The sequence below is a fragment of the Myxine glutinosa genome, chromosome 1 (assembly GCF_964187855.1).
Source record: "Myxine glutinosa chromosome 1, kmMyxGlut1.1, whole genome shotgun sequence".
In the NCBI taxonomy this organism is placed as follows: Eukaryota; Metazoa; Chordata; class Myxini; order Myxiniformes; family Myxinidae; genus Myxine; species Myxine glutinosa.
In genome coordinates this window covers 208,411,849-208,429,199 of record NC_136261.1, presented here as the reverse complement: position 1 = coordinate 208,429,199, position 17,351 = coordinate 208,411,849, and the positions used below count along the sequence as shown (strand labels likewise).

Below are 17,351 nucleotides of genomic sequence, written 5' to 3'. Positions count from 1 at the left end.
AAGGAAGACATTATCGGTTTATTTAAACTTCAAAACAAACTAAATGATTATAATATTGAAGATATAATACAATTATTTTGTGATACACAGAAATCAAAATCGAAACCAAAACCCATAACTTGTATTCTCAGTGATAATACGGATGATATACCTTCACCTCAAGATTTAGATAAATCAAAAAAGAACCTCGTCATCTTTGATGATTGTGTTAATGAGAGAAACCAAACAGTAATGGACAGCTACTATACAAGAGGGAGACATTCTTCTTGTAATTGTATTTATCTTAGTCAGTCATATTTTCAACTCCCTCGACGCTCAATAAGAAACAATGCCAATACTTTTATTTTATTTAAGTTAAATTCAATAGATGTAAATAATTTTTGGAGAGATAATTGCTTTACGTTATGTAGTAAAAAAGAATTTGAAAATTATATGAAACACACGATTGGAAAATATAAATATATTGTTGTGAAACAAGATGAGATATTAAAGGATGTATTTTTATTTTAAACATAATTACATATATAAATGACAACAATTATTATTAACCTTGTGGGTAAATCTGCTTCTGGAAAGAACTTTCATAAATCTAAACTCTTGAATAGTAAAAATGAAAAGATTGTAAGTTTTTTTTAAAAACACCCTATGATTCGTTTTGTGAGTACTACAACCAGAGCAAAGCGACCAGGAGAAGTAGAAGGGAAAGATTATTACTACATTTCAATGGAGGAACATATGCGATTGAGGAACGAAGGTCAAATATTTGAGGAGGTCTCTCTTGGTTCTACAAAATATTCACATTGTAAGAGTGAGTTAAATAAAGTAAAATCTAATGGTCTTGGGATTTTAGAAACTAATCCTGAAGGAATGAGACAAATTATTAAACAATTGTGTGGTGATGGAGTTAAGATTTTATCATTCGGTTTTGATATCGATGAGGAGATTCAACGCAAACGTATGAAAAGCAGAGATACAAGTATTAGTGAAGAAGAAATAACAACTCGTATTAATACCAATAAAGAATTTGATGAAATATTTAAAGAAAAAGATTTATTTCAACACATTTACTATAATGATGAAGAAAAGGAAAATTTTCCCATTGACCTTTACAATTCATTAAATGATATTTTTCAATAAATAAATACAGAAAATGAATACCGAAGAAAGAGAAAGAAAGTTTAAGGAACATCAACAATTAGTTTCAAAAGTTGTTAAACAACAGGAAGAGATAAAGAAGAAACGGAGACAGAAACTAACTGGTGAAGAAGCCTTTGAAAGAAAACAAGAGAAATTCTTTAAACCACTTTTGAAAACTCAACAATCACCTACAGTTCCCACGGTAGAATTTACTCCGAAAAAACTTCAAATGCTCAAAGATTTTAGTCAGATAACAAAACAAGAACTTGGTGAATTAGAATATGATGACGAGGGATTATTTCGGAAACTTGAGCAGGTAAATCAACCCCCTAATTATGTTGTGGAAGCTCTTCAAAACAATGAATATTCGGCGGGTTCAAAAACCAGAGCAGGTCTCATTCCAACAGAAGAACCAGCAGTGTTTCATCTTGTGGAAGAAAAGGTATTGATATTTAATGATGAATTGATGTTCTTGAGTTCTACTCAACCAAATGTTAAATTAACTCCAAGATTAATGTTTCTTCTAACAAACCCCGGATTCAGCGGTTCAAAATATTTTGAGGAACCACTTGATATGGAAAGAGAGGAAGATAGGGTATATATTGAGTTGTTAAATGCACTTGATTATGGAGTTTCTGTTGCTGGTAAAAGTAAGAAGAATGAGAAGGAGAAACATATTATTGATGCTTTAAGTAAGCTTGGTTCGGGTGTTAGTTTTCTTCCAAATGACCCATCACAATTAGTTAATAGGCTATTATTGTTGTTAGGTAGTAAGAAGGCTGGAAACAACAATTGTTTTAATGAATCCTCAGCCATTTTAGATCAGTTGATGAATATGAAAATAATTAATAAATGTCAATACAAAGATATTTTATTAGATATTAAATAAGATGAGAAGCACAATTCTTAGTTTTAATTTCACAACGAGCGATTACACAGCTTCATTCCCTTACCCACTACAACTTGACCCCCTTACCTCATATGAGGCATCTTTATTGTCAATGGAAACTTATAATACCTTGTTTAATATCACAGAGAAAAACAACAAGTTTAGTTATAATCCAGGAAGTGGATATAAAACTATAACCGTTTCACCTGGAGCTTACGAGATTTCTCAAATATCTTCAGAAGTCTCTCGCCTTATGAAAGAAAAAGGTGATGAACCAAAAAATATTGTAATAGATATTCAAAAACACACTTCAAAATCAACTATTAAACTTAAAAATAATTATAAAGTTGATTTCACGATTGAAAATTCGTTTAGAGAGCTATTGGGTTTCTCTTCAAAAAAGATTGAAAATAACGGGACGTTTTACAGTGATAATGTTATCCAAATATCCTCCGGTATAAATTCAGTATTAATTCATTGTGATTTGATTGATGGTGCTTATAACGATGGAATAAGAACAAATACAATATTTTCATTCAGTGCATACTCAACCCCGATTGGTTATAAATTTAATATGGAACCAAAAAATCTTGTCTATTTACCTGTGTCAGGAAAAACCATATACAGAGTAAATTTTAGGATAACCGACCAAGATAATCGTATGATATCCTTTAATGATGAAATTATATCCATCAGAATTCACCTACGTGAAGTTTTTCAATAAATAAATAATGGTTATTGTGAGAAAACACGAGTTGGGAAAATATAAAATAATTACAGGGGAGGGCATGTTCCTTTCACCAGACTATACAAGGTATGTGGGTAGAGGATACTATAAACCTAAGAGACAACGAGGTGTAGGTCATCAATTTCGAAATAAAGGAGATGGGATAATTGATACTCTAATGGGTATTGGTTCAACCATCCTTAAACATAAAGACCTAATTGGTTCAACTGCTTCTGCCGTGGGCTCCGTTGCTGGTGCTATAAAGAGTATAAAAGATGCTCAAAAGGAGTCTCATAAATTACAAGCAATCAAAGAAATAAAAAAAGGTAAAACTCAACTATCTTCACAAGAACGACAAAAAATCATTAAAATACTTGGGTCAGGGTTTCAACAATTTTAATGCTATATAAATACAAGTATGGAAGCGATTGATAGTATCTATGATTTGGATGATACGATTATCATTTCAAACTCCACTAAAAAGGAAGACTATTTTAAGGTAAATGCTATAACAGGAACAGACTGGAATTCAAACGGAACAAAAAGTTTTGAAATAAATAATCAACAAACTTACTTGAATATAGCTGATAGTTTCTTGCTGTGTAAATTTAAATTCACTAAGGCTGCGAATAATACTAATGCTACACTCGTAAATGATTTCTTCTGGAAAATGTTTGACAGTGTCCGCCTGTATATTGGAACACAAGAGGTTGAAGCGGTTGATTATGTCTCTGCTACATCTGAAATGATGAAATTTACACTATATTCGTTTAGTGATAGAATGGGTAAGGGAGCTGTTGAAGGTTTTATTCCTGATATGTCAACGGGTACAAACGCAGACCCTGGTTATAGTCAAAGGAAGTCAATGTATAATGATGAAACAAAAGCAGTGAATAGTTTTACCGTAGCAGTACCTCTTAAAGGTATATTTGGATTTTGCGATTATGATAAAGTTTTGTATGGTCTTAAAATTAGATTTCAACTACAAAGGAATGATAATGTAAATAGGTTGCTTTTTGGGGATGAAAATGCTTTTGGAGACAACAATAAATTTGTTATTAATGATTTGTGTTGGTATATCAGTGAATATACTCCTAATCTTAAAACGGAAGAGATGTTAAATAGAAGACTTAACTCAAAGAAACCGCTAAATGTATCATACCTTAAAAGAAGATGTCAACATGTTAAACTGGAACACACTACCTACACTTGGAATTTGGGTGTTCTTCAAGGAAAGCCACGATACCTCTGGCTCATTTTTAAAAAACCAGATGGAGAGGACGGTACTAATAAGAATAATGCGCTGAGTGATAATGCTAAGGTGAAACAACTTCGGGTTTCTCTTGATGGCACATTTTATCCACGAGATAGATTGGAAATTGATTGGGAAAAAAATGATTATGCGGAAGCCTACAAGTCCTACCAAAAGGTGTGTGAAAGTAATGGTAATAATGATCCTATTTTGGATATGGTTGCGTTTCAAAAACTTTATACAATCTACGCAATTGACCTGAGTTCTCAAAAGGAAACTATAAAGTCTAATCGAGTGGATACTTCTCTATACATTGAAAGAGGGGAGAGTGAAGAGGTTAATGCATATTGTTTGCTTTTGGAGGAAACAGAATTACAGATTAATACAGATAATGGTGTTATGATTAATATCACATAGGTTTTTTCTCATAAATAAATGGTTGGGGTATATGTTAATCAAATCAATCTTAATAAATTAACATCTTGTATTCAAAATCAAAAGCCTTGTATTATTAATGTTAATACAATTCAAAGAAAAGGAGCTGTAAGAATTGATGTTTTACTCACACACACACAAGTAAAAACACTAAATGATGTTGGATCACTTAAAATTAAAATGACGAAACCTATGTTAAAGAAATATTCAATAGATGAGTCAAGAGGAGGATTTCTCCCGTTTCTAATTCCTTTATTTGCTGGTTTAAGTGCGGCGGGAGCATTGACTGGTGGTATTTCAGCAGCGGTAAAAACTGCTAACGAAAGGAAGGCACAACTAAAAGCTCAAAAAGAATTGGAAAGACATAACAAGGAGTTGGAGAAACAAATTAGTGGAAGTGGTGTAATTGTAGATTTTGCTCAAAAACTTGAAAGTCTACCTGATAAAGCTAGATTGTTGGTTGGAGATATGCTTTCCTCTATCGCTCAAGCGGGTGTTAAACTAACTAAACGGGGTAATGGATTGTATCTTTCTCATAAATAAATGGATAAATGGTTTAAACAATTTGGAAAGAATACAACGTCAAATATAGAACTAGCTAAGTATTGTAAAACACTAAAAATTGATAATGTGGTTATTTGTATGAGAGATGAATTAATACATATAAATAAGAATACAAAGAATATTATTATGAATTTAGACACACAGAATGGTTCTCATTGGGTTTGTATTCATAATAGTCAGGATAAATATTATTTTGATAGTTATGGTATGCCACCACCTGTTGAAGTAATACAATTCTTACAGAATGGTGTTTATCAAACATTCCAAGTTCAAGAAATTAATTCTAAATGTTGTGGCCAATTATGTTTATATGTATTATTTCAACTCAACAATAATGAAAATTTTTATGATATCATTTTTTATCTAATATAAATGACCTATGTTGGAAAAGATGGTTCTATCTTTGGAAAATCCTCTCAGGATATTGATTTATCAAATTATTATACAAAGGCACAGGCTGAACGACAAAAATATAGTGTAAGTAAAAATATTAATATGAAGAATACTTATAAATTAATCAATTATCCAAACCCTACAGATGCGAATGACTTGATTAGATTCAGTGATTTATCACAATATATATCTTTAAAGAAAACAGCACGTTTTGTGAAACAAGTAAAATTTACAACCACAACACCTGGTTATACTGACCATACACCTTTCCTCATTGAATTTAACTACCTGCTTACAATTAAATTTTATAAAGAAGGACATTTAGTTAATATGCGAATTAATAAATGGGGGTATGATATGCCTGATTTAGGGTATAATTGGTCTTTTTCAATAAACATAGAAGACCTACATGATTTAAATCAGTCTCGTAAAGAAGAATATTATCCACTTGGTGAAGATAAGGATTTATGTGGAAGTACAATTAGTAAACAACAAATACGTGATTTTAAGAAAATAAAAATATATGATAGTATAGCGATGGTTCGCATGACAAAGAAGGAAGGTAATGAGATAAGGATAGAAAGCCGAGGAATACAAACCGATTTGGTAGTGGGAAGATGGGGTGGTATTACCTGTCATAATATTAATCTCACATATATTTCTGATACATAAATGGCAGGAAGAAGACTACAAGAGAATTATAATTTTTGTATTCAAGGATACCTACAAGAAAAGGGTGCTCGGTATTACATACCTTATGATTTGGAGCATATACATGGGAATTTTGTCATAAAAAACTGGCCTTATACTGATATTGTTAAACCCACAAATAGAGACTTGTTTAAAATATTAAATAAAAATGAACTTCTCAAAGTTATGAAATATAAAACTCTTTTAGAAATCGTCAACAAATCTTATTGGTATCCTATTATGAGAAAAATAATTATAGATACAAGAATATCTCAAAATCCAGATGAGTATATGTATAATATTCTTTGGGGTTCAAACTCAAGGGTAGCAAGGGATGAGGAAGGAGTTGAAGAAGAGAAGGAGGAAAGAGAGAAAAAGGAGAAGGAGGAAAGGGAGAGGGAGGAGAAGGAGGAGAGCGAGAAAAAGGAGGAGGAGAGGGAGAAAAAGGAGAAGGAGGAAGGAGAGAAAAGGGAGAAGGAGGAAAGAGAGAAAAAGAAGAAGGAGGAGAGGGAGAAAAAGGAGAAGGAGGAGAGGGAGGAAAGGGAGCAAAGAGAGAGGGAGGAAAAATATAAAAAGATGGAAATCAGTGAGATTCGTAAAAGATTGAGTGTATTACAGCAAATAAATCAATCTCAACGCACCGAAGAGGAAATTAAAGAATTAACAACTCTTATGAAGATAATGGTTTCAAAAATAACAACGTCAATGTCTTCAATTTCAGGGAGGAGATTTAAACGAGAAAGTGGTGAAGAAGAAGAAGAAGAAGAAGGAAAAGATTATGTGATTGATGATGTTGGTGTCATTGACTTTAGTTAGTTTTTATTTGTAAATAAATGGAGGAGAGAGTGAAGGCATTCCTTAGGATTCTTTATGTTTTAAAAATAAAGATTGAAATGTATATGTTGAAAACCAAAAAGGTTTTGATACTCTGTCGGAATTTTTCTGATAAATAAATATGAGTTATTGTCTCAAATGTAAAAAGAAAACTAAATCTAAAAATATCTCTTATGTTAAAGCTAAAAATAATAGAGTTTATCAAAAAGGAATATGTCAAGTATGTGGCTCTAAAAAGTGCCAATTCATCTCTCCTAAAAGAGGAGGAGACATACAAAAGTTTCTGTCAGGAAGTAAATTTACAACAACTGGAATTCCAGGGGAATTACACCTTCCAGGGTATTCTTTCTGTGGTCCAGGAACAAACTTGGATAAAAGATTAGATGAGGCTGACAATCCTAAACCTTGGTCTAAACCTACAAATAGGGTTGATGAAGTGTGTATGAAGCATGATATTGCTTATGGGAAAACCACTACGTTGACTGAAAAACATAAAGCCGACAGCGAAATGTTGTATAATTTGTCTTTGATACAAAATCCAACGTTGAGAGAGAAAGTTGATAGGTTTATTGTGAGAAATTTGATAAATGCTAAATTGAAACTTGGTCTTGGTTATTCCTCAAAAAACTATTAGGCTCTAATGATGTCATCAAGACTGAGGAGCTTTTGGCTGAAGAATTACACAAACCTATAATCACAAAGTTTAAAAGAAGGAAGGTTTATTCTAAATACACCGACCACATATGGTCCGCTGATTTAATTGAATTGAATAATGACAGGGGATACAGGTATGCTTTAACCGTTATTGATTTGAGGAGTAGATTTGCCTGGGTTGTCCCTTTAAAAAATAAAAGGGGTGATACTTTAATGTTAGCCTTTAAGCTAATATTTGATCGGGATAAAAGGAAACCAAAGAAGTTATGGACTGATGAGGGAACAGAGTTCTATAACAAAATATTCATGAAATTTCTTAAGGGGAAGGGTATTAAATTATACAGCACCTTTAATGAAGGAAAGGCAGTTGTTATTGAGCGTTTTAATCGTACTTTAAAAGAGAAATTATATAAAAAATTCACACAACTCGGTTCTCAAAAATGGGTGTATTTAATTCAGGATATTGTAGATAATTACAATAATACAGTTCATTCATCAACAAAATCAAAACCATCAGAAACATTTACAAAATTAGAATATGAAAAGGAGATTAATTTGAGAAAGCCCAAGTTTAAAGTTGGTGATATTGTAAGAATATACAAATGGAAAAGTCATTTTGAGAAAGGTTATACACAAAAATGGACTCGTGAATTATTTAAAATCATTGATGTAATGGATACAGTCCCTTGGACCTACAAATTATATGATTTAAATGGAGAAGAAATCTTGGGTTCATTTTACTCGCAAGAATTACAAAAAACACAAGTAAGCAGATAATACCCTTGAAAATAATAAATAAATAAATAAAATGTAATGGGGATACGTTTTTAAATCTGTGAACCCCAAACACAGAATCACACAACTTTTTAGTTGGGGCTTAACTTTTGTGTGTGCATAATGGGGATACGTTTTTAAATCTGTGAACCCCAAACACAGAATCCCACAACTTTTCAGTTGGGGCTTAACTTTTGTGTGTGTATAATGGGGATACGTTTTTAAATCTGTGAACCCCAAACACAGAATCCCACAACTTTTTAGTTGGGGCTTAACTTTTGTGTGTGTATAATGGGGATACGTTTTTAAATCTGTGAACCCCAAACACAGAATCCCACAACTTTTTAGTTGGGGCTTAACTTTTGTGTGTGTATAATGGGGATACGTTTTTAAATCTGTGAACCCCAAACACAGAATCCCACAACTTTTCAGTTGGGGCTTAACTTTTGTGTGTGTATAATGGGGATACGTTTTTAAATCTGTGAACCCCAAACACAGAATCCCTCAACTTTCCAGTTGGGGCTTAACTTTTGTGTATGTGTGAGTGAGTCATAATAATATACAAACCCTAACCCAACCCCATCCCTAACCCAAACCCATCCCTAACCCAAACCCATCCCTAACCCAAACCCATCCCTAACCCAACCCCATCCCTAACCCAACCCATTCCTAACCCAACCCCATCCCTAACCCAACCCAATCCCTAACCCAACCCCATCCCTAACCCAACCCCATCCCTAACCCAACCCCATCCCTAACCCAACCCCATCCCTAACCCTCACATTCAAAATCCCAACCCTAACCCAACCCCATCCCTAACCCAACCCCAACCCATCCCTAACCCTCACATTCAAAATCCCAACCCTAACCCAATCCCATCCCTAACCCAACCCCAACCCTCACATTCAAAATCCCAACCCGAACCCAACCCCATCCCTAACCCAACCCCAACCCTAACCCTCACATTCAAAATCCCAACCCTAACCCAACCCCATCCCTAACCCAACCCCATCCCTAACCCTCACATTCAAAATCCCACCCAAACCCTAACATAATCTTTTTTTTCTTCTTTTTTAAAAATATGTATTTCATTTTTATTTTTTTTCCTCTTCTTCCAATTCTGTCTTTCAAGGCTTTCAAGTTTGAAGAAGTAGAAATGGGAAGAAAGAATTTTCCAGCATTTTCTTCCTCGAACTTTCTTGATATTGCTTAAATCAAGCGTCATTAAACAAAGAACATTGTTCATTGCTTTAGAATCCAAAGAGTCTCCAAGATGGACCCCACAGGTAGAGTCTCCAAAATAAAACCAACTTTCCAAGTTCCCAAGGTATAACCACATTCCTGTTGAGCCTCCAAGATAGGTATCACATTCCGAGTCATCAAAACAAAACCCCCATTCCGAGTCTCCAAAAATATAACCATCTTTCCAAGTCCCCAAGGTAGAACCACAATTTTCAGAAATATTTGGGGTTTCCGTGATAAGTCTCACATAGTATAACTGCGGACCATCAGGGAAAACTTCCCTTTCCCAATTTTTTAGGGTTTCTATGATGTGTCTCACATAGTATAACTGCGGACCATCAGGGAGAACTCTCCTTGCCCAATTTTTTAGGGTTTCTATGATGTGTCTCACATAGTATAACTGCGGACCATCAGGGAGAATTCCCATTTCACAATTTTTTAGGGTTTCTATGATGTGTCTCACATAGTATAACTGCGGACCATCAGGGAGAACTCTCCTTGCCCAATTTTTTAGGGTTTCTATGATGTGTCTCACATAGTATAACTGCGGACCATCAGGGAGAATTCCCATTTCACAATTTTTTAGGGTTTCTATGATGTGTCTCACATAGTATAACTGCGGACCATCAGGGAGAACTCTCCTTGCCCAATTTTTTAGGGTTTCTATGATGTGTCTCACATAGTATAACTGCGGACCATCAGGGAGAACTCCCCTTTCCCAATTTTCAGAAATTTGTGGGTCTCCAATGTATGACTTGTATTCTGGCTCATCAAGGTAGAACTTGTTCAGTGGGTTTTGTTTTGATAACTCACAACAAGTATCATCATGGTAAAACTCTTTTTCAGGATTTTGTGGATCTCCAAGGTATAACTCTTTGGCTGGGTCATCAAGGTAGAACTCGTTCTGGGGGTCTTGGTTGTTCAAAATGTCTTCAAACAAAAAAATAACTTCATCCCAAGTTGTGTTAAAAGCAGAATTTTCATTTCGTATCTCAGATACAATTTCCTGTGAAAGAAAATAACAATGTATTAATTTAATACAATATTTTTTATTTGTATAAATCAAGCTCTATGAATATTAAAATTAACTTTGTTAACTCTTACACGAGTCTCATCTAAAAAAAAATATTAAAATAAATAATTAAATAAATAATTAATTAAATAAATAAATAAATAAATAAACAAACTTACCTCCATTGATAAGAGGTTCGAGTCCAGTTCATCAATCTGAAGGTTGAGTTCTACACAGGTAGTAGGACTCCAAGGAATAGCAAAGTTATCCCATTCCATTTCGGCATAGGAGTCCAATCTCAAGTGAAGCAGAAAGCGTGTTTGAAAAAGCCTGTGTGGTCGGTGCCTTTTATAAGAAGGGCTGGGTGTGTGTCATTTCCTGTGGAAATTCCCTAGGCGTGTCTTAACTGGAAATGATGTGATGGAAATTCCCTGAAAATGATGTAATGTTTTACCTGGAAATGATACAATGCTGAAGAGTTTATAAAGTGGGTGGGACTTAGCAAAAGTGGGCGGAGCTTAGCAAAAGGGGCGGGACATAGCAAAAAGTGGGCGCGGCTTAACAAAAAGTGGGCGGGGCTTAGTAAAAGGTGGGCGTGGCTTACCAAAAAGTGGGCGGGGTTTTTCCAAAAAGTGGACGGAGCTTAACAAAAGGTGGGCAGAGCCTACCAAAAAGTGTGTGGCACTGGAGGCGCTCAAATAAGAACATTGAGGGAGGTTTACCATTTTATCTTAGCTCAGTTAAAATATCTTAATAAAGAACCAAACTCAAACATATTTTTTGTTAATGTATTAGACGGTGAGGAGAGTTGTAGGAGAATTAAATTATTTCCCACACATAAACAAATATTTGTAGGGTCGTTGTTTGAGTGGGTTATATTCACCAGATGATATTAAGAGTAAAAGGTTAAAAGGTTCATAAGGTCAGAAGGATCACAGGTTCACACAGAAGGACCATTGTTTAAGTGGTCTAATGAATAAGGATAACATGTCAAAAGGTTAGAAGGTTCGTAAAGAACAGGGTGAGAGAAATAGAGGTGTTTAGGGGCAATGAGGGAGGGGAAAAATTAACATGTAAGTCAATGGGAAAATGAGAGTGTCCCAGAAGCAACATATATACACTACTAATCTCACACGATGAAGCTGAGTCGAAGAGATGAGCGTTTCACCTTCACAGACAGATCTGTGGTCTCTCTGTCTTCTACCATCTTCTTTCTGGTCTTGCACCCTCTGCTCTTTCTGTGCTTTGTCCTTCCCCCTCAGGTTTCTGCAGGGCACACACGGTCCACCATCAACCCCTTTCTGGTGAAACTCCCTAAATCCAGGATCATTTCTCACCTAAATTGGCGTTCTCACTGTCTTCTACCGACCTTGCTCCTCTCTGGCTTTGCTCCCCCAGCTCTCTCTGTGCTCTGTCCCCCAAATATTCCTGCAGGACACACAAGATCTGCCAGCAACCCTCTTCTGTTGAAACGACCAAAATCTAGGCTCTCTGCTCACCTTCACTCTTTCATTCCTCTTTTCTCCCGTCTCTGGAACAAACTCCCAAACTTTTTTCTATCCCACTCCTCCCTCCAGGTCTTCAAAACAGCTGTTCACCAATGTCTGGTCATCCCCAATCCAAAACCATGATCTTTTCTATCCTCATTAACTCCTCTATCCTCTCCCCTCACCCCCAAGCCTTCTTTCTTACAAACTTACAGTTTCTGTATTCATCTTGTCCACCCATGGATCCATTCCTTCCTGAGAGTTTCCTTCTGTGTTCATCTTGTCCACCCCATGCATCCTTTCCTGTCCCCCATTCCTTCCCACACCGATTGTTTGTCCAAGTCTCCCTCTATCTTGTCCTTCAACTCCGCAGTTGGTGTCGTCCCCCGCTTTCCCCCTCTCTCTACTGTACTTTCGTCCGGTTACGTCCTGGTCTGTTCAGTGCATTATCTTTTCTATGAGCCTTGACTTTGTATACAAAAAAATATTCCTTCATCAAGGCTGCGCAATGGTTTTTTTATGCTTGTCCAGGCTCTGCCCTTTTTTAAATGCTGACTGTTAGCAAATGATGGAAGGATTCAGTTGTGTTAAAGATCACATCAAGCACTGAACGCCATTTGCATCACGTGATCATTGTATTGAACCCCCATTTTGTACAGTGGTCCATATATCCTGTGTAGATAATCCAGTCTATGAAGCTGCTGCTGGTGATACAAATGTGTCCTTTTTATCCCAATTCCACCTCATCCATATATACACCTGGTCATACGTTTCCCTTTTTAAAACCTCTTTGCGGCATGACATGTAGTAGTCTTTTTAGATTTGTGTCCCTACTCTTTTGTCTATTCTTCGTTTTAGTACTTGTGGTCATCAAGGGTATTGGTCCAATCAAGTAATACGTGCATGATGCAGTTGATGACCTTTTCCTTATACAGGGTGTGGTAAAAAAATATGGGACAGATTTCAGGGTGGAATAATTCCATGATAATGCAAGGTAATTATTGTTTTCTTTCAGGTTGTATCAGATGAACTGCAGATTAAAAACAAACAACCAATGAATCCACAGGAATGGCAAATTGGACATTTGTGGTTGAGCAGTATTTCTCCTTAGATATTCTACGATCATGACACAAAGATAATTCAGAAGACATTTCCAAGTTTGTGATGCACCATCAAGAAAAGTAATAACTAGAACGGCACTCAGTAGAGAGCATTCCTCCGCCAGGTACGTTTTGTATCCCACTGAAAGGCCGGATTTGGATTCGGACCTGAACCAAAATCGAATCGGCTTTTTTGTCACCGAATCAACTCATCCCAAGTTTAGTCATAACTCGTCCATAACTTTTTCAAATATCACGTTGTTTGTCGCTTTTCACCCGATCTCTCAATGGTGAAGAATCACTTACAATCTATATAATAATAGCGTAAGGACTCGACTTTGTAATCCCTTTTACGCCGCACCCAGTGACCCGATGCCCACGGCACTAATGGATTTACGATCTACGAACCGCGCTCTTTGTTTATCACGTACAGCCATACTCGAAAAATCTGAATTAGCCGACGTTGGGGCCCAAAAGCATCCGATTAACTGCCGATACGACGCCATCTTATTGGCGTCTGCTGGGTAAAGGCGAAGCAAGCCGTCCGCTGATTGCACAGTCGAAGGCGACAGCAAGCCGTCCACTGAGTGGACAATCCTGAGCATGCATTTGTGCCGGTGTCATCGATCGTGGTGTACGCTAACCTCATCAGGTGGGTTTACCATAATTTCTTCCAACCGCGCTCTTTGTTTATCACGTACAGCCATACTCGAAAAATCTGTTCCAGTCGATTTACTAATCCGTTCATTTTTTAAAAGTCTATGGTTCTACTGCTGTTCCTTTCCATTGACACATACCACTGCGCCAGTGCTATGCGGATTCCTGTTATGAATCCATTCATTTTTCAAAAGTATATCGTAGCGTTGTCATTTAAGTAGATTGCAATAAATACGTTGTTCATATACGCACTCTTCATTCTCATCTTTCTTCCTAACTCTTACTCGGACAAGCAAATCCCCTATGCCATCCATAGTGGTACACTCTATCCATACACCACATCCTCCCTTCCGTGGATGTTCCACGGGTTTCGGCTAGTTTTAAATAATTCTCGTATCCGAATCTAAATTCAGATCCTTTGAATTCTCCATTTGAATTTGAATTTGATTCAGATCCTTTTGATTTCTCCTTCGGTCTTTGTCACACACCCAACCTGTTAACCACGTTTCGTCCAAATCCGTCCATAACTTTTTGAGATATCCTGCTATGTATCGTTTTTGGCCCTATCTCCCATAAAGATCCGAATCCGGCCACAAGCGCTTTTTCATTTTTATTTGATTATTCACCATTGAGAGATGGGGCCAAAAACGATATACAGCATGATTTTTCAAAAATATATGGACAGATTATGATAACTTATTGGATGAGTTGGTTAGGTGACAAGAAAAAGGTGATTGGATTTTGGTTCAGATCGGGATCCAGATGCGGCCTGTCAATGGCATACAAAGTATAAACTGGTCTGCCTGGTAGAGGTATGTGCTCTTCCAAGTGCCGTTGTAGTTTATATAAAGTCAGGCCCTGACATTAGTGGTGGATACGTTCCTGGAAAATGCTGCAAATGTCGAATTCACAAATGTGGGGGCATTGTTTCAGTGGGAAAAGGGGGGTGGGTCACAGGTTCTCTGCAGATCCTGATTCGCGGAAAATCCCATGAATGTCGACACCGCAAATGTCGGGGCATTGTTTTAATGGGGGGAACGAGGGATAGGTAACTGCGGTTCCCGATTCATAGGGGAAAATCCCACGAATGTCGACACCGCAAATGTCAGGGCATTGTTTCAATGAGGAAGAGAGGGATTTGTTCCCGGCATTTCCTGATTCATAGGGGAAAATCCCACGAATGTCGACACCGCAAATGTCAGGGCATTGTTTCAATGAGGAAGAGAGGGATTTGTTCCCGGCATTTCCTGATGCATAGGGGAAAATTTTTAAAGTAAAAAAAAATGTCTGCGACCATGAATGCACATGGTTACAGTTTCATAAAATATGCTTAAATAATATTAAAAAACGATGACACCAGGTACTGTTTACAATGTTTATTGAAGGACAGTGATTACAGTTTATTAAAAGTCCTTAAACATACAGGGTTATTTACAATAGATTACAATTTCAATGATTGTGGATTACGATTGTGGAGGATTACAATGATTAAAGCAACGACAGGACGAGTGAACTCCAAGTGCTCATCTTCGAATGCCTGATCTTCACAAGTCCGAATTACTTGTCACTTGCGAAGCCAGCTGTTCCTTATCAACCGTTCCATTGGAGCACTTAAAATACCCTTCGGACAATCCCCGGGTCATACTTGGTATGTGGGCCAAATTTAATGACTGTGACATTTGTATGTATTACAGTTACATTTGTATGTATTACTGTTACATTTGTATGTATTAGTTACATTTGTATGTATTACTGTTACATTTGTATGTATTAATGTCATAATAACCACACAAATTACTGCGATGATATTTATATATTACTGTTACATTTGTGTGTATTAGTTACATTTGTATGTATTCATCACATTTGTATGTATTAGTTACATTTGTATGTATTAGTTACATTTGTATGTATTAGTTACATTTGTATTATTACATTTGCAGATTGGCTACCATGGCTGCCTGGAACATTGCCGCAAGTTTCTGTGCAGCTCGTTGTAGGGAAGCATCACGTCATCCAACCCCTCTCAAGATTGAGGTAAAGCACCATGACTGGGTCAGCTCGTTGTAGGGGAGCATCATGTCATTGTTGTAGGGTGTGGGTGTCGTTGTCGTTGTAGGATTGCTCGTTGTAGGGGAGCATCATGGTAACGCTCCATGATTGGGTCAGCTTCTTGCCCACATATCCTGCAGCACCTTACCCCAGGAACTTGGCCATAGGGTTGGTCCTTTGCTTTCAAGCTTGCAAGTGCATCGCCTCTTCCTCTTTTTGTGGTGCATTTTATTGGTGTACATCTTTTTCAGCCTCTTTATCCACTTTGTAAAACAGAAAAGAATCCAGCGAATTGCCAAAGAATTGTACACAACTTGAAAGATGATTTCGTAGATGTTCATCTCCACCATCTCTTCTTCCTGATCTTCCCTTGAAATGAAGTCCAGACATTCTGAAGGGTTTGGGTTTGCAATGAGCAAAAGAAAGAGAAAATTTTACTTGGATGACTTTGAAATCAAATTAAGCAAAACAAACACAGATCAGCCGTTCCTAATCAATAAATCATAATCAATTATGATTCCAACATTTCAGTGTGAAAATAAAACGAGGCCAAATATCATTTAAAATCACAAAAATCACAGTTATACAAGTAATTCTCAACCTGTTGTTATATCTGCAATGAAGAAATTATTACAAAAGGTAATGCAATGAAACAGTCCACCCAACTTACGAATCACTACTATTTTCTTGTTCTCTCAACATATTTTACATTCAGCATCAAAATCAACTTACGGTGAACATCCATATCATCCAGACATGTGGTTTCATTTCCAGGGATCTCAGTTGCTGGGGTCAACCAATGTGTTGGAGCGCACTTTGGGGAGCTCCATATGGAGGGCTCCCATGGGCAGGTGTCAGGTTCGATCTACAAAAAAAAGAAGTCAGAAAACTGAGTTTAGGAAAAATGTTTTAGTCCCACAACGCATTTAGACAAAGCATTATTAAATCCTTCATACATTATAGCTATGGATCCCACTTACCCTTATACATGATACAAATACATGCACATTTACACACATCTATATATCTATATATATCTATATATATATATCTGTATATATCTATATATATATCTGTATATATCTATATATATATCTGTATATATCTATATATATATATCTGTATATATCTATATATATATATCTGTATATATCTATATATATATATATCTGTATATATATATATATATATATATATATATATATATATATATATATATATACACAAAGAATTAAGTTAAGCACCCCCCCCGTTTTTTTACAACCTCGCACATTACAAGTTTGTTGTCGTCAAAACAGTGTAATATACCCATGATATTGCTATATTTTCTGGAGAAGTGATATTATGGTCACATAAAAACATAACAATCATGCCGTTTTCAATATTTTATTCTGAATAATTTAAGGTGAAATTTTTTGGGAATTTTAGGCATATTTTCACCTCAATTTAAGT

At 36.0% G+C, this 17,351-nt stretch overlaps 1 protein-coding gene across 1 annotated transcript in view; it reads left to right on the top strand.

The window, feature by feature from the left end:
• The window catches only part of LOC144890979 (uncharacterized), a 103,823-nt gene extending 87,976 nt beyond the window's left edge, over positions 1-15,847 (top strand). Inside the window, exon 9 of the mRNA XM_078772873.1 lies at positions 15,791-15,847. Within this exon, the coding sequence (XP_078628999.1) occupies positions 15,791-15,847 (57 nt within the window). The remainder of the gene's footprint in view (positions 1-15,790) is intronic.
• The last annotated feature ends 1,504 nt before the right edge of the window (positions 15,848-17,351 follow it).